At 29.9% G+C, this 26,980-nt stretch overlaps 2 protein-coding genes across 6 annotated transcripts; both read left to right on the forward strand.

The window, feature by feature from the left end:
* The first annotated feature begins 1,633 nt into the window (after nucleotides 1-1,633).
* Nucleotides 1,634-8,467, forward strand: LOC137821962 (protein disulfide-isomerase). Of its 5 annotated transcripts, none has more exons than XM_068626785.1 (10): nucleotides 1,634-2,013; nucleotides 4,534-4,564; nucleotides 4,652-4,939; nucleotides 5,016-5,204; nucleotides 5,298-5,423; nucleotides 6,158-6,295; nucleotides 6,442-6,561; nucleotides 6,716-6,833; nucleotides 7,723-7,835; nucleotides 8,024-8,467. In XM_068626785.1, the coding sequence occupies exons 1-10, from the start codon at nucleotides 1,832-1,834 to the stop codon at nucleotides 8,231-8,233; spliced, it is 1,515 nt and encodes a 504-aa protein (XP_068482886.1). In that variant the 5' UTR covers nucleotides 1,634-1,831; the 3' UTR covers nucleotides 8,234-8,467. The 5 variants fall into 5 exon arrangements, 3 of the variants coding, with proteins under 3 accessions (XP_068482886.1, XP_090151948.1, XP_068482887.1); XR_016515809.1 differs by having other exon boundaries at nucleotides 1,709-2,013; nucleotides 6,442-6,580; XM_090295822.1 differs by lacking the exon at nucleotides 1,634-2,013 and adding an exon at nucleotides 3,591-4,257.
* Nucleotides 8,468-16,594: 8,127 nt separating this feature from the next.
* LOC137821963 (protein disulfide-isomerase) lies at nucleotides 16,595-20,670 on the forward strand. The gene is made up of 11 exons (XM_068626788.2): nucleotides 16,595-16,820; nucleotides 17,143-17,173; nucleotides 17,266-17,553; nucleotides 17,625-17,813; nucleotides 17,905-18,030; nucleotides 18,378-18,515; nucleotides 18,603-18,722; nucleotides 18,895-19,012; nucleotides 19,767-19,879; nucleotides 20,088-20,324; nucleotides 20,425-20,670. The coding sequence occupies exons 1-10, from the start codon at nucleotides 16,639-16,641 to the stop codon at nucleotides 20,319-20,321; spliced, it is 1,539 nt and encodes a 512-aa protein (XP_068482889.1). The 5' UTR covers nucleotides 16,595-16,638; the 3' UTR covers nucleotides 20,322-20,324; nucleotides 20,425-20,670.
* The last annotated feature ends 6,310 nt before the right edge of the window (nucleotides 20,671-26,980 follow it).

The following is a 26,980-nucleotide window of genomic DNA, read 5'->3' on the forward strand; positions in this document are numbered from 1 at the left end:
GATTTGTGCTTATTACAGGTAGGATTCTTGCATTTTACCAAAATATTATTGTGGAGGTATTTTATTACAATATACAAAATTAAATATTACATAAATTTTAAATTTTAAAAGTATTTAATTATACTATTAATAACATATAATTATAAATAATAAAAATAATAAAATAAAATTATAATATTAACTAAACATATATAATTATATAAAATAACAAATGTATATAATAATAAATATTATTTTCACAAATTTTAATATAGTTAATAAATTTATTTCAATTTAACACTAATATTTTTTATTATATTGTTAATTTTTTTATTAAAAATACAAATAATTATAAATATGATATATTTAAATTTTTTTATTAAAAATACAAATAATTATAAATATGATATATTTAAATTTTTTTATTAAAAATACAAATAATTATAAATATGATATATTTAAATTTTTTTATTAAAAATACAAATAATTATAAATATGATATATTTAAATTTTTTAATTAACTCATACATACGAAAAAAATATATATCATATTTCATTATCCAAAACTTTAATCTTCACAAATTCATTTTCTTTTCTCCCCCACAAATTTCCTATTTAATTCAAACACAATATTAATTTTTGTTGAGTTATTTCTGAATGACTTTCATCTAATGTGATAATTATAGAAAGCCATAAGAGTTTTAATAATGTATATTCTTATGGAGGCTTCTAAGTTCCAAAATCATGTATATGTATATTTACATAATTTTGCTTATAGTAAAGTTTATAGAGGTAATTATAGAGTAGTCTTTGACTAGTACAGTGTTATTAATAAAAATAAAAAATCCGGAAGAATCAAATGATGTTATTTATCTATTAATAAAGAATTATATCTGTAAAATCTATATAGTTTATTATTGATCTTTTTCTTATTAATATATTTTAATTTTTAAATTTTATATATTTTTAAAAATCAATTAACTGCTTACAGTACAGAAATTACTAATTATAAAATTATGAAAAATATTTATTTATTTATAATTACATGAACATATATTTTTTTATCAATTTAATAATATTTTTCTATAAAAGATATTTATTTAACTTTTGTTATATAAGAAAAAACTGGATGTACATGCTCATAATCCATGTGTTTCCACTAGTCAAGAATAACTCTTTTCTTTAATCAATCTAACAGGAAAATGGCTAAGCAATTATTCAAAACTATCAGATTTGTTAAGCCAAAAATGTTTAATATAACACATCACTACAGCGGATTATGAGCACCTCACAAGCATTTACCCTTAATTAATCCATGACATTCCATCCTCCACGTGAAAAGTCCTTTAGAACAAGGGATGCTGAAGAAAAGAAAAGAACATGCCAATAAAAGCATCAAAACTTATTGCCAAAATTAAAAGAAATGTTGTGTGACAAGAATTGTCGAATAAGGTTTCGCCATGTCATCCAGAGTGCTTACGTGGGGGTACGAGATTCGTTAGCAGTACCTAAACCCCAAATGATTTCACAGCTTCTTTTTATTTATATATAAAAAACTTATTACAAGAAATAAATGTTTAAGAAAAATAAATAAATTGGTAAAGATCAAAATAAGAATAAGTTAAAAGGTAAAATGGTGTGGACTTGACAAAACAGGAATAACTGAGCCACGTACGATAAAGCGTTCTAGCTGGTGAGAGTAGTTTCAATAAATTACATGAGATTTTTTTTTTAAAACAACACTGCACGTGACTTCTTGTTACAAAACCCAGTGAAGCTCAACAAATTTTCAAAGATTCTTCTTCTTCTTCTTCATCTTCTCTCTTCTTCATTTTCTGCTTCTGAGAAGACAATGGCGGGTAAAATTACGATTTGTTCGTTCGTGTTCGTGTCCTCTCTCCTTCTCACACTTCCTTCTCAAATCTCTGCTCAAGAATCGGAGGCTAAGGAGTTCGTTCTGACATTGGACCACTCCAACTTTTCCGACACCGTCAAGAAGCATAATCTCATCGTCGTTCAGTTCTACGCACCATGGTATGTCCCGATTCTGCTCTTCTTCGCGCTTCAATTCTACCTGTTCTTGTCAGTGTTTGAAACCAAAAAATGTTATGCGTTCAAAAAGTTGAAAACTTTTTCACAGTTTGCATTTCATTCGCAAAAAAGGACCAAGAATAATACTTTATTAAATATTTTCCAGATAAACTTTTAATTGTTTTTTTTACAAAGTTAAGCCATACACTAAAATAATTGTAGTGCTATTTTTTTGAAGGAAATTTCTACTGCAACTATTGCATGCATTATCATAATTTTGTTATTTTTTATGCAAAAAAAAATTGTGCATGCAGTGTGTGTTTTGAACTAGTTGAGACCTTAGATCGGCATTAACACATATTTCCCTGATTCTAGGCCTTCCATAAATTGGATTGTGTTTGACATACTTTTTCGCCTTCTCTTTTAAAAGGAAGTTTTCACTCCAACATTCTTTAAAGCAAGTTACTTATTTTGACGAAAAAAATAAAAATTTAAAAGTTAAATGATCTCTCCCTTCCCCTGCCTCCATATATAAAAGTAAATAACATATTTTTAATAAATTCAAAAAAAATATATCCATTTTTTATTCATTTACTTATGTTATAGTTTAATTGTTCCCGTAAATATTTACATATACATGAAAAAAAAGATACACATAACATTCTATTTTGTTCTAATTCGTAGAGAGGATTAGAAAAGTTTGAGATTATAAGAGATTAATTCATATTTTAAAACTCGCTTCTATTAATTTTACCTGATTCGGATAAATCAATACAAAACTCATCACATCATTTTTTTTCCATATTAATTTTCTTACATATTTTAAAACAATAATTTATATTTATAATTTTTTTTTGTATTTTGATCCTTCTAATAAGATGTTTTAGTTCTATCATTATTATCAATTGTTGATATTAATCCATTCAAACATTAAAAATACGAAAAAAATGAACAAAAAATTGTAACATTAAATCTTATTTTTCGATTGTGTTATGTTATAATGGGATTATACGTTTTACTAAAATGTATAATCCATTAGGTTGTAAATTTTACGTTTACATAATCAAATTACCTTTGTAATGATAATATTTTAATAATAATTATATTATTAATATTAATTAATATTAATTAATATTATGATAAAATGAATATTTTGTTAATATGTGCTTTATAAAACAAATAAGTAATTAAAAATAATTAATAAAAAAATTAATTAATTTAAATTTTGACATGTATAAATAATCTATTTTAAGTTTGAAATATAATTTTTTTCATTAAAGTTTTGTAATAACTTTTCATTTTAATTTAAAATTTATTTTTTACATTAAATTATTTTTAAGATTTTATTTTATAAATTTTTAAATATATTATTAATTATATAACCGGATTTATTGCATCGCATAAATCAAACCACTTCTCAACTTTTCACTAATATCTCTTTATCTAAACAATTTAACTTTTAATATCTTTCTTTTTATTTCTTTTCTTCTCATAAAGGTTGGTTTACCTTTAGACAGATGATTATTTTTTCTTCATTTGTCATCTTTATAAATAAATATAGAAAACATCATTATTTGTTTAAATATTCATATAGAAATATGAATATTCATTGAAATAAGTCCTAGTAACTTGATGAAAGTAATCTTGTTGATGTTACAACAAAAACTACAAAATCAGGCAGTTATGTGTAAGGGTCTCCATGTACATACGGCCTATCTCTTCATATATATACAGAGCACTGCTTGTATCATAAACTCAGATATCAATCTTCTTCTCACATGACCACTTCCGCTTTCCCTGCTTCTTCTTCCTCTGATCTTTCCCAACACATGGCTCTTTCACTGCATCACTTCACCACAACTGCATCACTTCACCACAGCCATCTCTCTTAAACTCTCAATGAAGAGAATTTCCTTGTGTGGAAACAGCAGGTTTTCCTATCTTACATGGTATTGAACTGATACGTACATTTTCTGATCCTCAAAGATTTGTTCACACGGCGGATCAAGAAACCATTGTCTATACAGTGTATCTGCAGTGTCACAAGCAAGAACAATAGCTTGTTGCACGGCTGTTTGCGTGTCTACACAGTATATATAAAGCCTTGTCTTTCAGGCTTGTGTGTGTAATCTTTCATATTCACTCAGTTTAATAAAAGATATCTCTTCTGTTTCCTTTCTCCTTCTCCCTGCTTCTTCTTCTTGCTTGCGTGTGTTTTCTCTCCATCAGAGGCTGCAGTTTAGTCAGGTGCTGTTTTCTTTATCGCAACAGATATGTATACCAATACATTTCAATGGAGTGGCAGTTGCAGCAACAAATCTAAGATAGTATTAGAACTTTCTTTTTAAGACATCTGCTGCGTATATTTGATCTTTTTTTTGTATCTTGCTTCTTGTTTTTCTTGTTACATCATTTGGATAAAAGTTGTGTTTCAGCGGGAAGTTTTGTTGTATTTTGTTTAGGTCAAAATCGATTACATAGAAATGGATTCGGTTTTTATATGATTCTATTTTTTATTTCTAGGTGTGAGCGCAGTAAGAAGCTTGCTCCGGAGGTAATTTTGTATACATTTAATTTTGGGGTTTCCTTTGATGGTAAAGATTATGCATATGCTGATTTTCTAGTATATTTGTTTCTGCAGTATGAAAAAGCCGCTTCTATCCTGAGTAGTCATGATCCTCCGGTTGTTTTGGCTAAAATTGATGCGGATGGTGAGAAGAACAAAGACCTTGCAACCGAATTTGAAGCTAGGACTTACCCAACAATTCGGATACTGAGAAATGGGGGAAAGAATGTTCAAGAATACAAAGGTCCCCGTGAAGCAGATGGCATTGCTGAGTATTTGAAGAAACAAAGTGGTCCTGCTTCTGCTGAAATTAAATCTGTTGATGATGCTACTGCATTTATTGGTGAAAACAAAGTTGTTATTGTAAGTGACCAATCATTTCATGTTTTTGCTTTATTTTAAATCAGTTGGTCTGTAATCATATTTCCTATGTGTTCAGGTTGGAGTGTTTCCGAAATTTTCTGGGGAGGAGTTTGATAACTTCACTGTGTTAGCAGAAAAGTTGCGTGGTGACTATGACTTTGGTCACACTATGAATGCCAAACACCTTCCAAGAGGAGAATCATCAGTTGCTGGGCCCGTAATAAGGTTATTCAAACCATTTGACGAACTTTTTGTTGACTTTCAGGTAGTGTTGATTTTTGTGGATTGATTGTTCAATCTTATTTTGGCCTTGAGCATCTATCTCATTTTTTCTTGAGCATCTATCTCATTCTTGCAGGATTTTCATGTGGAAGCTCTAGAGAAATTCGTTGAAGAATCAAGTGTGCCTGTTGTGACTGTCTTTGATAGTGATCTGAGAAATCATCCTTTTATTGCTAAATTCTTCAGCAGTCCCAATACGAAGGTAAGTATCTATCGAAGTCAATTTTGTTCTTTCAATATTGAGCCAGAGAATTCGTTATTAATCAATAATCATACTATTTGTAGACGTATTTCTATTTGTCAAGTCCCACCATGTTGCCAATAATGCACTATAGCGGAGCTGAGTGGTCTGGCCGCAATGGATTCAAATAGTAGAGTGATTTCGATAGCTGTAATTGCAACCTCTATAGCAGCTTTTTTGTGCTGTTAGAACATAAGACTTTTAAATAATTTTTACAACTGGAACGGTGTCTAGGTTTATTTTGGATGAAATTGTGATTTCTCCCTCATTCTCTAATGCATTTGTTTGCAGTAACACAATAAGGCTATTTTTTTCCTTGACCATTTCACAATATTTTACCTTCTGTTTATCATGAATTTCTATAATATCGTTTTTTCTTTGTTTTGAGTATTTTTATATATGGTATAAATTACTTAGTTTGTATTATATATAATATGTAATAATTAAAATAGTAGCCATTCCGCTTTCTGCTAATGGTTTTTTCTGCTGGCTTCTATGCATCTCTATGAGAGCCCCACTTTCCGTTAGTGTCCTCCCAATTAGTCTATCATTCTGAACGTGATACAATTTTCCTAAATGTGCTTGCTTTCACTCATTTTATGTTCCAAAATGTTTATTATTTCCTTTGTTTTGGTTTTCTCCCCATCATATGATGTGTGTTCAAGAAACCTCAATTAAATTTATAATATTGGTAGGTAATGTTGTTAATCAACTTCACTGCTGAAGGTGCTGAAACTTTCAAATCAAAATACCGAGAAATTGCTGAGCAATATAGACAATCAGGTGTAAGCTTTCTGGTGGGAGATGTCAAGTCTACTAAAGGTTCTTTCCAGGTTTGTATCAAAACATGTTAAACGTTCTGCAGTTTTGTGTGCATTAAATCAAGGTATCTTAAATCAAAATACTCAAGGTGCAACGTTCTGTAGTTGTTCTCTGTTTAATATCAATATTTGACATTTTATATGGATTGTCTTCACAGTATTTTGGGGTGAGGGAAGACCAAGTACCTCTAATTTTAGTACAACGTAATGATGGGAAGAAATTTCTTAAACCCAATTTGGAACCTGAGCACATTTCAACTTGGTTCAAGGCATACAAGGTTATTCTTATTTCTCTAGGTAGTTTTTGCTTTTGCCTGATTTAATCTGTCATCTTATTTGTAGTTGTAGTGGACTATTTAATTTGAAATTATCTCATTGAGGCTGTCATTTGTATTGAAAATTGAAAATTTTATCATTTTTTTAACATTTCAGGATGGAAATATTGCACCATATTTTAAGTCTGAACCTATTCCTGAAGCTAACAACGAACCTGTTAAAGTGGTTGTTGGGGACAGTTTCTCGGACATAGTTTTGAACTCTGGGAAGAATGGTATACTTTATTACCGTTTCTATTTGGTTTTATAACACAGATTATGAGATAGGTTTTATATCACGTTTCTAATGTTCTTTGCGTGTGAAAAAGCATTATATTCCAGTCCAATTTGGATGATTGGATAATGTATCTCGTTTTTTTTTAATATCAACCTTCACATGAAGCTGATAGATATGATTTTACCACATTTCTAGGACCTAATAATGTTCTCTTTATAAATGTGTAATGTGAACCTGTTACTATTATCATTGGTAGGAAATTATAAAGGAAAAGACGATTTTTTTAATCAAAGGAACCTCTCTTCCTTGATGAAATTAAAAGAAAGCTTAACAAAAAATGATGAAATTAATTTCATAAAAAGACTAAAGATTTTATGTTAGCAATATAGAATGTGGCATCAAAGTAGCCAATGCTCTCTCAACTTGTGATCATACTAATTTTTTGGAATTGAATTTCTCTTGGCGGTAAGTAAGTAGCTGGTTGATTGTGGCCAGGCCAGCCACATTTACTGCTTAGTGATGTAGTATTTTGTGAATGTCTACATCTTGGCATCCATTATCTATTAAAGATCTTTTCTGATGTGTTAAATCGCTGAGAAAGTTGTGTACTGTATTGATGTTTGTATACTAAATTAGACTGCTGATGGTCATATAACTAAACCTCTATTTTCTTCAGGAAACAATCATTCTGATAGTGTTATGTATCTGGGATTACGTATATAGCAGCATTAATTGTACATGCAAAGTAACATGCCCTTCTGATAACATTATGTATTTGTGATTCTATATGGCAGTATTTACACACAAAGTAGAATCTCTCATAAAATCACTTTTCCTTTACCATTCCGAGTTAGAATAATGTAACTGTTAATACAAACTTCTTGCAGTTCTGCTGGAGTTTTATTCTCCCTGGTGTATTTATTGCACACAGTTGGCTCCAATATTGGAGGAAGTTGCCGTCTCATATCAAAGTGATGCTGGTGTTATTATTGCAAAACTGGTAAGAAATGTATCTTGTTTCCAGCTTTGATTATTATGATATTACATTTGTTTCAATCTATGCTAGAGTTAGCTTTGTCACTGAAGCTGGGAGTGTATTACTGGACTTTAAGATACATTTTTATGAAAGATTATCATCTTATGCTCTTTTTTAAAGTTTTATTCTGCATATTGTTTGTCATTTTCCAGGATGGAATTGCCAACGATATCTCAAGTGATTCCTTTGAAGCCAAACGTTATCCAACTGTGTACTTCAGGTCATCAAGTGGAAAGATATCAAAATACGGTGGCAATAGGACCAAGGAAGACATCATAGAATTCATCGAAAAGAATCGGGATAAACCTGCTCATCAAGAACAAGCAAAGGGTGAGAAAGAAAAATTAAAAGATGAGCTTTGAAAGGTAAGAATATGGAGAGCATCAGTTGTCCATTTACTCTTCTGGAATGCTATAAAAAACTCTTCAAAACTTTGCTATGCATATTTTGCTGCAAGGGGATTGTTCATCTTGGGAGATAAAAACAGACACCACTCTATCTTCCTTTGCTAGCCTTTAATGTTTTCGGTTTCACTTATAAACAAAGTATGTATGTTTAACAAAAGAAAATGGGAGTCTTTGTTTGGTGGATTTGAATTTAGTGTTGTTCTACAAGTTGTTGCTGAGGCACGAGTCAAATATCTCTTCTAGTATCTAAATATCGTATAATTCTTATTCTTGATCTTTTTTAAAATACAGATTAAAATAGGTTTCTTTATCTATAAAAAAAATAGGGGTAGGCATGGAAAAATCCAGATCCAATTCATATCCAAATAAAGATTTAACTAGATCAAATATATTTAAATTTTTTTAAAATCCATTTAAAGTGGATTAAATTTAGATTAAATTCACTTTGTTAATTATTCACTTTGTCAATTACATTAAATCTAACTTGGTTTAAACTAGACCTAAGCCAACTCAACCTGGCCGCAGACCAACTCGTCTCTGCATCCGTCCAGACTCAGACAACTCAACATCGGCTTGGGCCCGGATGACTTGACATCAGCTCGAGCCCGAACAACTCGACATCGGTCCTGACCCGAACGACTCTACATCGGCTTGGGCCCGCTAGGCTCGACATCGGTCCGGACTCGCTCGGCTCAACATCGGTTCGGGCCTGCTAGGCTCGACATCGGTTCGGGCCTGCTAGGCTCGACATCGGTTCGGGCCTGCTAGGCTTGACATCGGTTCGGGCCTGCTAGGCTCGACATCGGTTTGGGCCCGCTAGGCTTGACATAGGTTCGGGTTCGCTCGACTCGACATCGGTCTGAGTTCGCCCGACATTGGCCCAGGTCGAGGCCCGGGCCCACTCGACTCGACATCGGCCTGAGCGACTCAACATTGGCCTGAGCCTGGACGACTCGACATCGTCCCGGTCTTGCTTGGCCTGACTTTTGCCCGAGCCTAGGGATGGCAAAGCGGGCCAGCCCGCCCCGCGCTTGGCCCGCAAAAATGCGGGACGGGTTGGCCCGCCCCGCAAAGTTATTGCGGGCTAGAATTCCCAACCCGCCCCGCACCGCAGGTTTGCGGGCCAGCCCACGTTCTTTTTTTTTTAAAAATTAAATATTTATTTTTTTACATTTTGTTATTAAAAAATTGTCAAATTAAACCTATATATTTGTTATTATCAAACCTAATTTTTTTCATTCCTTTTCAAATATAGTCAAACATCAAAACATTAAGATAAATATCAAATATCACTATTCTTCCATTTCCAAAACATTAATTCAAAAACATTAAACATAAACATTAATTCAAAAACATTAAACATAAACATTATTGGCATTCTTCCATTTCAATAACATTTCATAATTATAATCTTCCCCGTCATCTGCATATATTAAAACAATGACAATTAATTAATTAATTTTTCATAAAAATAATACAATAAAAATAAGATAACTTTTGGCTCAATTGATGGTTTGGTCATGGATAACTTCTAAACCCAGTTTAGGTTGCCCTGCTGCTACTAAGTGTCAATATTTTTTTCTTGCGGGTTTGCGGGCCAGCCCGCCCCGCCCCGCAACTGGTCCGCGCGGGTTGCGGGCTAATGCGGGGCGGGCTAATGCGGGTTAGCGGGTTGAAAAGGTCATCCCGCCCCGCATTTTTTACCTGCGGGCCGGCCCGCACGACCCGCCCCGCTTTGCCATCCCTACCCGAGCCTGCTTGACTCGACATCGACTCGAGCCCACTCGACATCGGCCCGAGCCCCTGACTCGACATCGGCCCGAGCCCCTGACTCGACATCGGCCCGAGCCCCTGACTCGACATCGGCCTGGGCCCGCTCAGCTCAACATCGGCCCGAGCCCGCTCGACTCGACATCAGCTCGGGCTCGCTCGATTCGATATCGGCCCGAGCGACTCAACATTTGCCTGGGCCCGGACGACTCAACATCGTCTCGATCTTGCTTGGCCTGACTTTTGCCCGAGCCTGCTCGGCTTGACATGGGCCCGAGCCCACTCGACTTAATATCGACTTTGGCCCGCTCAGGCCGACATCAACCTATAGTCGGACCTGCTCGGCTCGACATCAGCCTGGGCCCGCTCGACTCGACATTAGCTCTGGCCCGGGCATGCTCAACTCGATATCGGACCTGAAAGACTCAACTCGACATGAGCCTGGACTGACTCGACTAGACATTGGCATGGGCCAGCTCGGTCAATATCGATCTCGGCCGACTCGGGTCGACTCAATATCGGCCACTCAGCTCGACTCTGCCCAGGGTTGACTTGGCTCGACTTTGGCTCAAAATAACTTGGCTTGACTTTGGTCTATACCGACTCAATTCGACTTGGATTTAAAATCCAATTTGGATTTGAGATAAATCCATTTAAATGGATCAAAATTAGTATGGATTTGGATAATTATGAATTGGATTTTGTAATTTGGATTTATGATATGTTCAAATACAAAGTTTGCAATTGAGATTAATAGGCATGTTTATTATTTATTATAATTTTTTTTATGTAATATCCACTTTAGTTTTGTTAATGGCTTAAAAACTATTTTTTGTATAAAAATATAATTTGCACCTGAGAATAAAATAACTTCTATTCTTTAAGTTATATGTCTTAATTTATAATATATAAATATGATTTTATACTTTAAAAAGATGTAAAGTCATTCTGTATTTTAAATTCCCATGGACCCAAAAATAGAAGAAGCTTATGTTAGATAAATCTGGTGTGGACACAAATATTAAAAGGATGTTCAATTAAAATAAATAAATAAAAAAGTCTTCCTATGATTAGAAGCAAGAAAAATTGAGAAGTCTAAAATTTAGAGGTGACCAATCTCTCGCATGATTTTAAGAACTTCGAAGGATCAAAATAAGTTTTACTTTGTTAGTTTTTATTTTGATTTATTATTACATTGTTTTGATACGGATTCAACTATATTTTTGTCCAATAAAAAATTTAAGGTTTCATTTTAACCTTTCAAATTTTTACCTATTTTTATTCTATTATTTTAATTTTAAAATACTACTCTTTACCTTTTATACGCAATTTAAATTATTCTTTATCATTCTATAACACATTATATGAACTATTAACATAAAAACGGTGTAGAATAAAATTGCATAGACTCAAAGCAAGTAACTTTTTCTAAAGAAACTAAAACTCAATTTTAAATTTTTTTATCCTTTTTTTTAATATGCTACAAAAATTAATTGGTTGTATCTAATAATTTTCTTTAATGTTGTCCATACGATGTTAACTCCTCTGTTACTGTTAGTTTTAAGATAAATTATTATGTTTTTATAAAAAAAATAATAAATATTTTTGAAAGTATAAATTATATTATAATGTAGTCAAAATTCAAAATAAAATAAATGTTTTTAACTGTTTTTTTTATATAAAAACTTTCATGTTAGGCATCATTATGCAACTTGACACCTGAGTTAGACTGACACCTCAAGTAACAACATTTGCCATCACATGAAAAAAGTAATTAAAAAAAAGAAAGAAAATACAAAAATATGGGGAAACTATATCAAAACTCATATGTTAACAAAAGTGATACATAGGTAGACTATACCTATTCATAAAAAAATTTAAAAGCATACTAGATGGAAGTCTATTATACCCAAGGAAATGATTCTCTATAAATAAATATTAAATTAGCCAACTTGTCAGCACACACATTTTTTTCGCGAAAAATATTTGTTAAAGAAGTAGTATAAAGAACCTGTACCAACAATAAGAAATATAATCCAAGTATAGTAGAATAAAACTGCTTAATTCATTATAAACTCGTATTTTGATTTAAGAATTCTGCCTTTCAAATTAGTTATGATAAATGATTTATATTATGTAAAGGTTATCATATTACATAAAATAAAAAAATATTTAAAATTAATTTCTTTAATCACTCTGTTGGAATAAATTATTCATCACATAAAGTAATAACCAACAATATTTAAAGGATTTTCAATATTAATTTAAAATCTAGTTAGTATTCTAATTTGTACATTTTATATAATATATAAATAAATATTTTTATATAGTTAAAAAAACTACATTCAAAATATATTCAATTCCAAAAATATATTATAATTCAATTCATAATAATTGTATTTAAATATAAAATACTATGTTAACAAATAATTAATAATGTCGCATAAAGTTATCTTAAATTTTAATAAGTAAATTAAAATATTAACTTATATTTATAAGTTAGAAAAATATTAAATTTATTATAACAAAAAAATATAGCTTAACAGGATAAATGTTTTTTAGATATCCATATAAAAATTTAAAAATATAGATAATTAAAGATGATTGAGAAAGAAAACTTTGAACTAATTGAAGAATACATATAAAAAAAATAGTAAACATGTATTTGAACCAATACTCCAATATTATTTAATAATCGATTTTAAATTAATAAAGAATAAAAATCTAAAAATAAAAGTTAGATGTTTTCTTTTTATTTTATTTTAAATATTTTCTCATTTGAAAACCTTGTCTCTATATTCTCTTTGGGATAAAAAAAAATGATCATATAAATTTTTCCAAATTTAAATGTTAAGAAGAGTATTGATTGTTTTAAACCAAAAAAAGTCTAGATTCTTTTAGTATGTTTCATTATGCCTGAGTTTTAGTTTGTTTCTTTTTTTCTCTTAAAAGTGGTGAAGACTATGTACGAGTGTCTTAAAGACAATGCGTAACGCATGTCAACGGAAAAGGTGTTTAAATACTTTTAGCAAGTGGTTGCCGCTCAAATGTTGGCAAGAACACTTAAAACAATGGAGGCTCAAACGAAAAGGTGAATGATGTTAGGAGTGATGGTATGGAATTTGAAAGTCTTGAAGTTTCTCGAGTAACTTTTTTTTTAATGTGATATTTTTGATAATAGGAGGATATTTTGTTTTCTAGTGAGTATTTGTTGATTTAATTTCACAAGTGTACCGAGTCATAAGCAATAAAAACAAAGTAAATGAGTATGAAAAGTTGATTGTTGAATTGTGATTGAAATTAATCTTTCTGGTTCGTTTGTATTTTGGTAAATAAAAACATACACCATTCTTATTTAATTGATATTGATGCAACAAAAATAGTCATTCATATTGATTATTCACATATGAAATAATCATCTCCTAAACATTGATTCCTCAACTATTTAGCAAAAGTTCTTATGATTAAGAAAATATGTTATAAAGCTTTAGATATATAATAATTTTATTCCTAGGATTATATTTTCATTTAAGTCAGATCATCAGAAATACTTCTCAGTCAATTCTAAAGATCTAAATTAAGAATAAAATTTTTAAGCTTTAAGCATAAAATAAAATTAACAATATCAAATAAGAGTACAATGTTATAGATAAATATCAATTCAATACATAGGAGTTTGAAACAATCACATCCAATTCCAAAGGAAATGAATTAGTCACACATGGTAGTCATTACATGCACCAAAAGATGATTGAAAGTAAAAGAAGAAGATCGAGAGCCTCCTTGACGACAACCTCCTAGGGTTTCTTCTCTTCCTTTCTCAATGTCTTACTCTCTTATTTAACCTAATTGGACTTGGGTTAAGTGACATCTCTATTCATAATTTTCTCTTGGTAAAAAATTGTTAGGATCCAAGTTTGAGTTTGAGACGAACATTGAGTAAAAATGAGAAAGTTAAGCATCATATGAAGAAGAAGACCTAGAAACTCACGACCTTAAGATTTTAGGTTAAAGGTGGTGTCATAGTTTTTTTATAGGTGTAACTCTCTCGAAAGAATCCAACGGTTGTATTAAAGATGATGGTTCTAACATTGTGGTTGAAGCATCTAATGTTGTTGATTCCTTGTATCGAAAGTCTTCTTAACAAGAGTTTCGAACAAACGTGTGTCTGATTATGGCAACGATAAGCAAGGGTCACCTTATAATAACTTGTTAAAAATTCTCCTGCTCGAGGGAGAGTGTACCGATGTGAAAGGGACACACCACTTGAGGGAAAGATTATTAGGAGTCAAAGTATGAATTTGAGTCTTACATTGAGTAAAACAGAGCAACATATAATGAAGAAGACACACAAAGTCACTGTCTTAAGCTTTTGGGTTGAATGTGATGTCAAAGTCTTGTATATGTGCATAGAACTCAACAATAGTTGGAGAGAAGAAAACTTAGAGGGGATGTTACTCTTAGGTTGTATTTCACTCTAGTGGCAAGAATATTACTTAAGTGAGATGATTAATGCCCTTGTTTACTATAAAAAGCTCCTTAAGCAAGATGAGTTCAATCAAACGAAAATATATTGGAATGTGCGATGTTAGATGTTTTTATAAATGTGTTCAATTTATATAAGGTACATCATCACTACAAGAAAAATATTAAATAGAAATAATTTGAAAAAAAAAATAGTTACTATTTGACTAAATTAGAGACCATTTTATAAATTAAAAGTTTAATTGGTATCTAAAGTAGTTTTTCTTATTAATAAAAATTTATAAAATAGTTTCTAAATTTGTATATAACCCTTAGCTAGCAAGGTTTTAACTACCTACTACTTTATATTCTAAATTAGTCTTTATATCTAAAATATTAGTAATTAAAATCTAGGTAGTCAAGGGTTAGATAATAATTTAGAAACTATTTTATAAATTTTTATTAATAATAGAAACTATTCTAGATATTAATAATTTTTTATTCTCTAAATTAGTATTTAATTTAGTTAATATAGTAACTAATTATTTTTTGCCTCTAAATTTAATTGTTATTTAATAATTTTGTCTCTAAATTTAGTTATTATTTAATGATTTACCTGAGGTGTATTAATGTTAAGATGCATTTTTATGATTATGATGTATGCCTAATATACATGTGTCCTTTTTTGGGTGGTCATTTGTGGGTGATGGATACTAATTGGATTGACTTATATACATGTAAATATGGTGTGATGATTTATTTATATTAACTTACCTGAGTTGTTTTGTTTGTTTGGAGTAGTGAAAGTTGGTAGACTTTCAACTAATGTGATAACTATAGGAGCTATAGGATATGACTTTTAATAATGTAAATTCTCATGGAGACTTGTTTATGTATACATGTTTACATAGTTTTGCTTATAAGTTATAGTAAAGTTTATATGCATGTAATTTATAGAGTAATATTTGTCTTATAAAAAAATGGGGAAGAATCAAATGTTATTTATAACTATTAATATAGATGATTTATAACAGTTTTGTAATCGTTATTTTAATGCATATAATTTATTATTGATTTTATCTTTATTAATTTTATTTATTAAATTTTATAATTTTTTAAATCAATTAAGTACTTACAGTAAAAAAAATATTAATTATAAAAATTATTTATTTATTTTATAATTACATATTATGAACATATTTTTTTTTATAAATTTAATAATTATTTTTTTATATGACTTTTAATAATGTAAATTCTTATGGAGACTTTATGTATACATATATTTACATAGTTTTGCTTATAAAGTTATAGTAAAGTTTATATGCATGTAATTATAGAGTAATATTTCTCTAAAAAAAAAGAGTCCGGAAATGATGTTATTTATAACTATTAGTATAGATGACTTATAACAGTTTTGTAATCTTTGTTTTAATGTATATAATTTATTATTGATTTTATCTTTATTAATATATTTTATTTATTAAATTTTTTAATTTTTTTAAAATCAATTAAGTACTTACAGTAAAATAAATTACTAATTATAAAAATTATTTATTTATTTTCTAATTACATATTATGAACATATTTTTTATAAATTTAATAATATTTTCTTTATAATCCATGTGTTTCCACTAGTCAAGAATAAACTATTTTCCTTAATCATTAATCAATCTTTCAGCGAAATGTCTATGGAATGATTCAAATCCATCAGATTTATTAAGCCAAAAATGTTTAATATACACCTCACCCACAGGGGATTATGAGCACCCTCAGAATCATTTATCCCTTAATTAAAGCCCTTTAGAGCAATCCGTTTCACTAGAGATACTGAGGAAAAGAAAAGAACATACCAATAAAAACACCAAAACCTATTACCAAAATTAAAACAAATGTTGTGTGACAAGAATTGTCGAATAAGATTTTGCCACGTCATTCAGAGTGCTTACGTGGGGATATGAGATTCGTTAGCAGTACCCACAGTTCAAAATATCTGAGAAACATAGCGCACGTGTCATGCGCTGTTTTTTTTTTCTGGGTCTGATTTCTAACTCCTACAAAAGCCCCTCCCGTGACCGTCTCTTAATCCCAATTGCTTTCACAGCTTCTTTTTCTTTTTCAGAGGAACAATGGCGCGTAGGGTTTCGATTAGTTCCTTCTTCTTCGTGTTTGCACTTTCTCTTATCGCGTCTCAGATCTCTGCTGAGGAGTCCTCTGAGACTAAGGAATTCGTGCTCACACTGGATCACACCAACTTTCACGACACTGTCAGCAAGCACGATTTCATTGTTATCGAGTTCTACGCTCCATGGTATGTTCCGATTCTGTTGTATTTTTGTTTATTTTTATCTTCTGCTTGATGTTTACTCCTTCTGATCTGTTACATTTGCTTTGACTTTGTTCTACATCTCGCTTTTGTTAACTTCCTGTTGTGATTCTGTATCTATACTGATGTCCACAATTTACTCTGATTTATTTTTGTGTGTTTTGGATTTAATTCCGTGTTTTGATTTGAATTGACAGTGTTTGATTTGCATGTTGAATCTATTGTTCTGAATCGGATTCACTCACATCGATTGTTATGTTATTAGTGCATTGCGGTTTTTACGTGATATTTTTTTTTTTCTTCGCAGGTGTGGCCACTGCAAGAAGCTTGCTCCCGAGGTAATTTTGGTCACCTTTAATTTGGGGGTTTCCTTTGATTTTTTGTTGTAGGATTGTGCGGATGATGATTTTTTGGCATTTTGTTTCTGCAGTTTGAGAAAGCTGCTTCTATCTTGAGCAGTCATGATCCTCCGATTGTTTTGGCTAAAGTTGACGCCAATGAAGAGAAGAACAAAGAACTTGCAATGGAATATGATGTTAAGGGATACCCGACAATTAAGATTGTGAGGAATGGGGGAAAGAATATTCAAGAATACAAGGGTCCTCGTGAAGCCGATGGCATAGTTGACTATTTGAAGAAACAGAATGGTCCGGCTTCAACAGAAATTAAATCTGCTGATGAAGCTACAGCTTTGATTGGTGAAAATAAAATTGCTATTGTAAGTGATCAATTGTTTTTTTTTTTAAACTCATATTGGCCAGTAATAATAACATATTCCTATGATTTCAGGTTGGAGTTTTCCCGAAATTTTCTGGGGAGGAGTTTGATAACTTTATTGCCTTAGCAGAGAAGTTGCGTGCTGAGTATGACTTTGGTCACACTCTGAATGCCAAACACCTTCCAAGAGGTGAATCATCAGTCGCTGGCCCTTTAATTAGGTTATTCAAGCCGTTCGATGAACTTTTTGTTGACTCCAAGGTAGTGTTGATTTATGTGAATGATTTTTGCAATTTTTATTAGATGTTTTAATCAAATTTTGGATGTGTACAAAATTATCTTGTGGTTGCAGGATTTCCATGTGGATACCCTAGAGAAATTTGTTGAGGAGTCCAGTACCCCTGTCGTTACTGTCTTTAACAATGATCCTAATAATCACCCTTTTGTTGTTAAATTCTTCAACAGCCCCAATGCAAAGGTAATGGGCTGTTTAAGTCAATTTTGTTCTTTCAATATTGAACTGAAGATTTCCGTATTAATTACGTTGTTGCAGCTGAATTGTTATTTGTTAAACACCTCCATGGTTTCAATAATTGCTATAGCTGAGTAGCAGGGCATGGATTGAAATAGAGTTTTTCAATGGCGGCCATTTGGCTACTAGCAGCTTTTTGCCTTTTTGTAATCTGACCATAATAGCATTTTCCTAAATTTGTTACCTTTCTCTACACTTCCTGTTCCATAATATTTATAATTTCCTTTGTTTTGGTTGTGTGCCGCCCATTTTATCCTGTTTTCAAGAAACTTTTAAATTGTTGATATTGGCAGGCAATGATGTTCATCAACTTCACTGCTGAAAGTGCTGAATCTTTCAAATCAAAATACCGTGAAGCTGCTGAGCAATATAAACAACAGGGTGTAAGCTTTCTGGTTGGAGATGTTGAGTCTAGTCAAGGAGCTTTCCAGGTTTGTATCAAAATATGTAACATTCTATAACTGTCTGTTGTTTGCTTAATGTCAATATTTGACTGTGAGTATGACTTGTTTTGACAGTATTTTGGACTGAAGGAAGAACAAGTACCTTTAATTATCATACAACATAATGACGGAAAGAAATTTTTTAAATCCAATTTGGAAGCCGACCACATTCCAACTTGGTTGAAGGCATACAAGGTTATTCTTATTTCTCTTAATGGCTTATTACGTAGGCCTAATTCAATCCGGTTTATTACTTTTAGTGGTTAGGATATAACAGTTTGCTGAAGTCTTTATTTTAAATTATGTTGTGACTGCTATTCGTGTTGGGAAGTTATAAATCTTAACATTTTCCTTCTGAATATTTCAGGAGGGTAATATTGCACCATATGTGAAATCTGAACCTATTCCTGAAACTAACAATGAACCAGTTAAAGTGGTAGTTGGGGAGAATCTCCAGGACATCGTTTTCAAGTCTGGGAAGAATGGTATACTTATCCTTTTTTTCTATTTTTGGTTTTATTTCGTGGATTATCAGAGATTTTGGCACACACTGTACTCTTAAAAAATATCACGTTTCTAATGTTTGTTCCTCATTTTTGATGGAGCATTACAGTCCAATTTAGATAATTTAGATAATGAATGCGTCTTTAGTTTGTGTAATATCACCAACCTTTACCTGAAGCTGATAGATATGATTTTATATTTTTACCACATTTAATATGTTGAATCTGTTTGTATAGGCATTTGTTGCATAATCATTTATGTTTTGCAAACTTGAATTTTTTAATCAGAAGGTGTGTTAAACATTAGACGTCTTTCTCTTCATTTATGAAATTAAAAGAATAACAAAATTTATCCATTCTTTTTAAAAGGACTAAAGATTTTAGCAAAATAGTATGTGGCATCATACTGGCCAATACTCTCTCTTGCTTTTATTAGCTTGTAATCATACTGTTTTCAAGGAATTGAAGCTTTCTTGACTGTTGGTAGTAGCTGGTTGATTGTGAACAAATTTGCTGACAGTTTTGCATATTATATTTATGTTTGTGTACAAAATTAAGCTGCCGATGCTAATATGACGACATCTTCATCTTCTTCAGAAAACTATTTGTCTTTGATTATATATGGTAGTAATTATGCTCATAGTAGAACCTTTCATACATCTGCATCGTTTTTGTTAATTAGTGGTAAACCTTTATCAGTCCATGATAACTGCTAACACAAACACCTTACTTGCAGTTCTGCTGGAGTTTTACGCTCCCTGGTGTGGTCATTGCAAACAGTTGGCTCCTATATTGGAGGAAGTTGCTATCTCATATCAAAGTGATGCTAATGTTATCATTGCCAAACTGGTAAGAAATGTCTTAAGTTTTCAGCTTTTGATAATTATGATAGTAGATCCGTGTCAATCGATGCTGGGGAGTAGTTTTGACTGGTGAACTGAAAGCGGTGGTATAAAACTGGAGCATAATTTTGCAGAGCTTTAAGAAATATATTTTAATTACCGTTCCGTGGTCTTTTTGCTTGGTTACATTCTGCATGTCGTTTGTCACTTTCCAGGATGCAACTGCCAACGATATCCCAAGTGATATCTTTGAGGTCCAAGGTTATCCAACCCTGTACTTCAGGTCATCAAGTGGAACTCTATCACAATACGACGGTGGTAGGACCAAGGAAGACATCATAGAATTCATTGAAAAGAACCGGGACAAACCTGCCCAGCAAGAACAAGATAAACCTGCTCATCAAGAACAAGTAAAAGATGAGCAAGAAACAGGAAAAGATGAGCTTTGAAAGGTAAGTTTGTGTTGATCATTAGTTGTCCATTTTCATTGCAATGCCTATAAAAGGTCTGGAAGACTTTGCATATGTTTTATTTAGTCTCTCTTTTTTGCAGGAAAGGAGTTGCTCCTCTCTGGGGATATAGGCACACATAGTTACATGTGGGGTGTTAACCCCCTTTGTATCTCTTCATCAGAAGTTAGAATTTTAGGTGCAAACTATCTTTCTCGGATCATTTTATCTTTCAGTTTTCGAGAAATAAAACGGATTTTCCCTGGCGGAGTAGAGTTTAAGTTTTGGAAAAGTTGTAGCTTGGATCTAAATTAATTTAGTGAATGCTTTTAGCACAAGATTTCCGGTATCTTATTCTCTATAATTTATATTCAATTCGGTTTAATTTGTTTTAATCGAAATTCAATTGATATACAGACTAAAGAAACCCGTTAATACGTTTTCTAGTGCAAATGTTTGCCATAAAGTATGTCGCACGAAAATTGAATCAATTTGTATATTATCATACTATCATTCTGAACTTGTAACTTAAACAAAACATGTTTATTTGAGTTACTTTTTAAAATAAGACGTTAGGAGTATTTTTTGTTTCCCTAATTTATATTTTCAATCTCTATTTTTAAATTAGATTTTAAGATTTTTAAGAGAAATAATGAGTGATTAATAATATAATTTTACATCAATAATACTGATAATTAATAAAATAGTTTGGGTTATACTCACGGCATTATGTTTCTTTTACACACCTCTTGCGTAAGAAATACACCCTCTTTTCAATATTTTTTATTACTTAATACTCTTTTGTATAAAATTAATGTAAACACTACTTTTTTTAATTATCTTCGGTATTATAAAATCCTTTTTCTGCCTTCATATTCTTTAAACCTTATTTTTTATCATTTAAAAAGAAATAATTGATTATTTTTTATAATTTCCTCTTTCAATACAATGGCTTTCTCCCAAACTTGATAGTCAATAACCAGCAACCCCGACAAAGTAATATACTTTGTCATTTACTTAAAAGCTTTCACATGTCCTCCCAAACAAAAAATGCCTCGGAAATTTGACAAGCAAGATAAAAATGATAAGGGGAACTTTGTTGAGAAAAAACTTTCCTGAAAGCATATAAAACGAGGAATCAACACAAAATGATGGAATCCGTGGCGGACTTCTTATGTAATAACTCCTTTTAATAGAGTTGAGAATTAATATAATATAATTAATTAATTAATATATTAATATAATTAGTTAATTAATTAACATAATTAATAATTAATACTATTATTAATCTTATTAAAATAATTATTATATAATTAATATTACTATTTTTTATTAATATCACATGATTAATATTATTAATATCATTAATATTATTCATTTTATTTTATGAATATCATTAATATTAATAATGTTATTAATATCATTAATATTATTAATATCGTTATATTATTAATATTAATATCGTTATATTATCATTAGTAATATAATTAATATTATTCATAATATTAAAAATATAATAAATTTGTAATACTTTTAATAATATTAGTTATATTAATAAAACTAATAATATTAATATTATTAATAACTTTAATATTAATATGATTAAGATATTAATATATTAATATCATGTTTTTAATATTATTAAAATTATAAATATTATTAATATTATCAATATTTTAAATATTATTAATAGTTTTAATGCTATTAATATTATTAATCATTTTAATAATAATATTATTAATAATAATATTAATGTTATTATTACTACTATTATTCGTAATAGTAATATTATTAATAATAATATGATTAATATTATAAATATTATTGATATTATTATTATTTATATTATTATATTAATATTATTAATTATATAATATTTATTAACTTTAATTCAAGATAACTCTCCCTCACTTTAAGTTATAGGTATTATTCACCAATTGGGGTCGGTAAATATTATCCACTAATTTGTAGGTAATATCTACCTATTTGAGTAAATTCGATGATAATCTTGCATACTCTTCTTTATTCTTTTCATTATTTTTTATTGTTTTTTATTATTTATGATTTTTATTTACAACTAGTATTTATTATTATTTATAAATATTAGTTACGACTATTATTTATAGTTAATCATATTATAATAATATTATTAATATTATGAATAATACTAATATTATTAAATTAAAATTATTAATATAATTAAGATTATTTATATATTTAATATTGTTAATATTATTAATACTATAAACATTATTAATTGTATTAATATTTGTAGTATTATTAATACTATAATAAAAAATATTAATATAATTAATAATGTTAATAAAAATATTTATATTAATAATAATATTGAATTTACTTACTAATAGAAATTTGCAGATAATATATGTAAGTAATGCTAAATTTATCGACGAATTTAGATCCGTGGATAAAATCTGTCGATAAATATATTTTTTTTTTTGTACTGTAAAACAAACATTTTTATGCTTATTTTCAATTATTTTTTACGGACTACATTCTTATTGATATTAGTTGATTTGATAATTACATATATTTTTATAGTTTTTACTTGGATTAGGAATTAAATTGACAATTATGATGATAATTGAGTGATGATCGTCACTGAACACGAATTTAACAAATTGGTTAAGTAAATGTGAAAGTTCTCTTGAAAGAGGAAAAGAAGAAATACACACACACTCTAATTGATGATGAATTACAAAAATAAAAAGAAGCAACAAGTAAAGACAATGAATAAAATAAATTGAACAAAACAAGATAGAAAGGATGAAGACACTTAGATGGAGGAAGTGAATCCGATGGAGGTGGAATCATGGAGGTAGTCACGCCACTTGGAGGAGGGATCCAAGATAAGTGAAGAGGAGTCGTCACTTGAAGCCATATAAGATAAGATTAAGAGGAAATTTTAGAACACACGAAAATTCACTCAAGGAGAGTTTCTTTACTCAAAATTCAATGCATATTACAAGAAGGGATGACTACCTATTTATAGTGATAGGTGTCATGTGATTAAGGCAATGAGTAAAATTTGAAATTCAAATTAAGTTAGCTTAACTCCTATAAATATGTCACTAATTGTGGATCTAGATGGGATAATGCTTTACACATTTAAGCATATTCGCCTCCAACTAAGGTTTCTAAAAACCTAAGCTAGGTTATTCTTCTTGAACTAATGTGATTCCAGTTTATGTTATATATTTAACACCTACTATTTAAAAAGATTAAAAGAAAGAATAGTCGGTATCCTGGCCCATGTTTTAGTGTTTTTCTCTTGATAATCTTCTTATGAATGGTGAGGTCTTGTGACCTAGCCTGAGATGTCTGACCTAGCCTTGAATCTTGTTCCCTACTCCTGATCATCCTCTTGTAAGGTTGGGTTAGTTCAGATGATGATGATTCATTCATGGTTACATCACTTACTAACAAGAACCTCATGGGTAGTGAGATCCCATTAGGGATACCCCTTCATATTGTTAACATACTCAAGAATATACACTTCCTAAATTTTGGATCCAAATTTCTTTATGAGCCCTTTCATGCAACAATGGTAATTAACACTTGAAAATCTTCCTTCTTCAAGACTTTGATCTACCTTGATTTTGGATCCCATTGGAATCATATTCCATTAATGTACCTCTCATCATTGTTTAAGGTTTTGTTTGCTTCAAACTTTCTACCATATCTACCTTACTCTTCTGTGTAGATGCTTCTTCAATAATAACTTCATAAACATCCACAAAGTGTAGATTATGTTGATGATGAGTTAATAATACGAATAAGGTAAATTGTGAAGTAGAGGTTTTGCATGTTTTTAATTATGAAGTAGAAGTTTTGCATATTTTTAATTATGTTGAAATCTCCAGTTGAAAGTTGCGCAAATAAGGCATTCAAATTGTTGATGATGTTTTCAGTCAATGTGGGTTCACTAATTTAAAAAAATATAAAGTTTTTTTAAGAATATTCCACATACAATTTGACAAAGGGCATCTCAAGTCCCCTTCACAATATTTTTTTTCTATAACACTAGATAAAACCACATTTTTTCATTATTTTTTTTATTAGTTTCTTTCCTATTTTGATTTGTGATGTTTACTAACTTTTCTTCAATTGTATCTGCAAAATTATATTTTCTTAAAACTGATTTCATTTTCAATTTTAGAAACATGAAACTATTTTTATTGAACTTCTTTATATCATATTTTCTCTTTTTCAATTTTTCTCTCATGCATTTGATTAGTAGAAAAAAAAAATATATCTTTTATAACATCAAAAAATAAGTATGAGTAACACTACTAGAAAGTCATTATCTTTGAAACTAATTTTTGAGACAAAAAATAATTAGTTACTATATTAAATAAATTAAATATTATTTTATAGACTAAAAAATTATTGGTATCTAAATAGTTTCTAAATTTATAAAGTAATTTCTAAATTGGTATTACACTAGTGCAAAAAATGTCAAAGGTAACGATTTTTTAGCAATTAGATAGTGGTTTAGAAATCGATGTTTATTAGCATGTAGTCTATTCTATTGTGTTATAGACGACGACTCTAGAACTGTCGTGTATAAGTCACACATAGACGACAATTATGACCATAACTGTTGTTTATACTTTTCTCTGACACTGTTAAAAAAGTGCACATGGTCGAGGTATAAACAATGGTTATGGTCATAACTGTCGTTTATACCCTTCCCTGTCACTACTCAAAATGTGTGCATGGTCGAGGTATAGACGACGATTATGACCATAACCGCTGTTTATACTCCTTCCTTGAGAGGTATAGACGATAGTTATGGTCATAATCACCGTCTATTGTGGACATTTTTTTAGTTCATTGTGTTTTATGCATTTTCTCATCTTAATTAACTTGTTCATTTAAACCCAATCAAATAGATACATAAACTCAAACACATTCATTCAAAGAAGCAAATTATATATATTGATAAAATGTATTACAAACACTAATACATATCCTATCTCTCATACCGAAAACAATTCTCGAGGGTTGAACACCCCCAGACTTAATACCAACACGTATCAAAGAATTATAAATATACATGTAATATAACATTAACAAATTTAATCATAAAAACAATTCAATCAAGAATATTAATTATAAATCATTAAATTATTTATAAAATAATATTACTCTAGTTATAATCTAACTAATTAATAATTATATTCTAACAATTAACATAATATAAATAAACAAAATATAAATTAATAATAACTACAATTAACATAATATAAATTAATAATAATTACCTAAAAAATTGTAAATACTAAAATATACAACATTATAATAAATACTAAAATATATAAATTATTATAAAAACTAAAAAAAAAAAACATCGACCTCAAGGTGATGACAGTGGTGGAGGAAAAGCGGAGCACAGTGGAGGAAAACACGGAGCGTGGTGGAGGGCAACTGTGGAGGGAAAGCGGAGCGCAGTGGAGGGCAGCGGTGGAGGGAAAGCGAAGCGTGGTGGTAGAGCAATAATAGAAACGAGAAAAAGAACAGTAGTGAGGAAGCACACAAGAACCTTAAACAATGAACCAATAGAAGAATGAGCAATAAACCAATGGAAGAATGGAGGAGGAATAAGCCGATAACAAAAGCGGAAGAATAAGCAATGAGGGTAGGAAGAAATTACAAAAGCAATGAGCAAAGAGAACGTTGTATATTAACTGTTGTAAATTAGCATTTTTGCACTAATGTTAGTTAATTGATATCTAACTAGTTACCAATGTTCAAGCTACCAACTAGTTTAGATTATAAAATTGATAGCTAAAACATTGATAACTAATTGGATAACAATTTATAAACTAATTTATAAATTTTATTAATAATTGAAACTACTTTCATAACAATAATATAATTCTTTTTAGTCTCTAAAATAGTATCTAATTTAGTCAATATATTAAGTAATTTTTTTTATCTTTAAAATTAATTTTTATTTAATGTTTTTTTTGTTTGTAGTATCATGAAGCTAAAAGTTTATTTGAAATTTCACTAATTGTTAATGTAATATGATGTATTTACTGGTATGTTAAGTTTAAGTTAAATTGATAAACTGCCTTTTTATCATAAAATTATAAAAAGATTAGATGTCAATTCATGCTCTTATAACTATACTCTTATAAGTTGGATTTACGATTTTGGGTGATTTAGAATTGTATATTAAGAAATTTACCTTGTTGAATAAAAAAAATATTATATACTTTTTATGCATGAAAATACTCCACCAGTATTTCAAATGTAGTTAAAAAAAAGTAACATTATTTATATGTAGACAAACCTTACAAAATAAAAGTATTAAAAAGTGTCCTATGATAAAAGCCTATGATTTGTTTTAGCGTACAACAGCATTAACAAAAAGTAGATGATACATGCAATGCAACTCAGAAAAGAAAAACAGTGGAAAGCACGTGCTACGTGATTGTTCTGGTTCATCACTGTGACTCAATACAAACAATACCCCACCACACACACCATTTGTCACTGTAAACGCTGATTTTACTCTTTGGCAGTAACCATCTGTTGCGTATGTTCAAAGCAAGAACCTTTAACGTGTAATCAAGAGTTTAGTTTATGCAGTAGACACAAGGATTTACAAAGACCCCACTAAGCCACTC

Source organism: Phaseolus vulgaris, chromosome 9, assembly GCF_051622355.1.
Source record: "Phaseolus vulgaris cultivar YP4 chromosome 9, ASM5162235v1, whole genome shotgun sequence".
In the NCBI taxonomy this organism is placed as follows: Eukaryota; Viridiplantae; Streptophyta; class Magnoliopsida; order Fabales; family Fabaceae; genus Phaseolus; species Phaseolus vulgaris.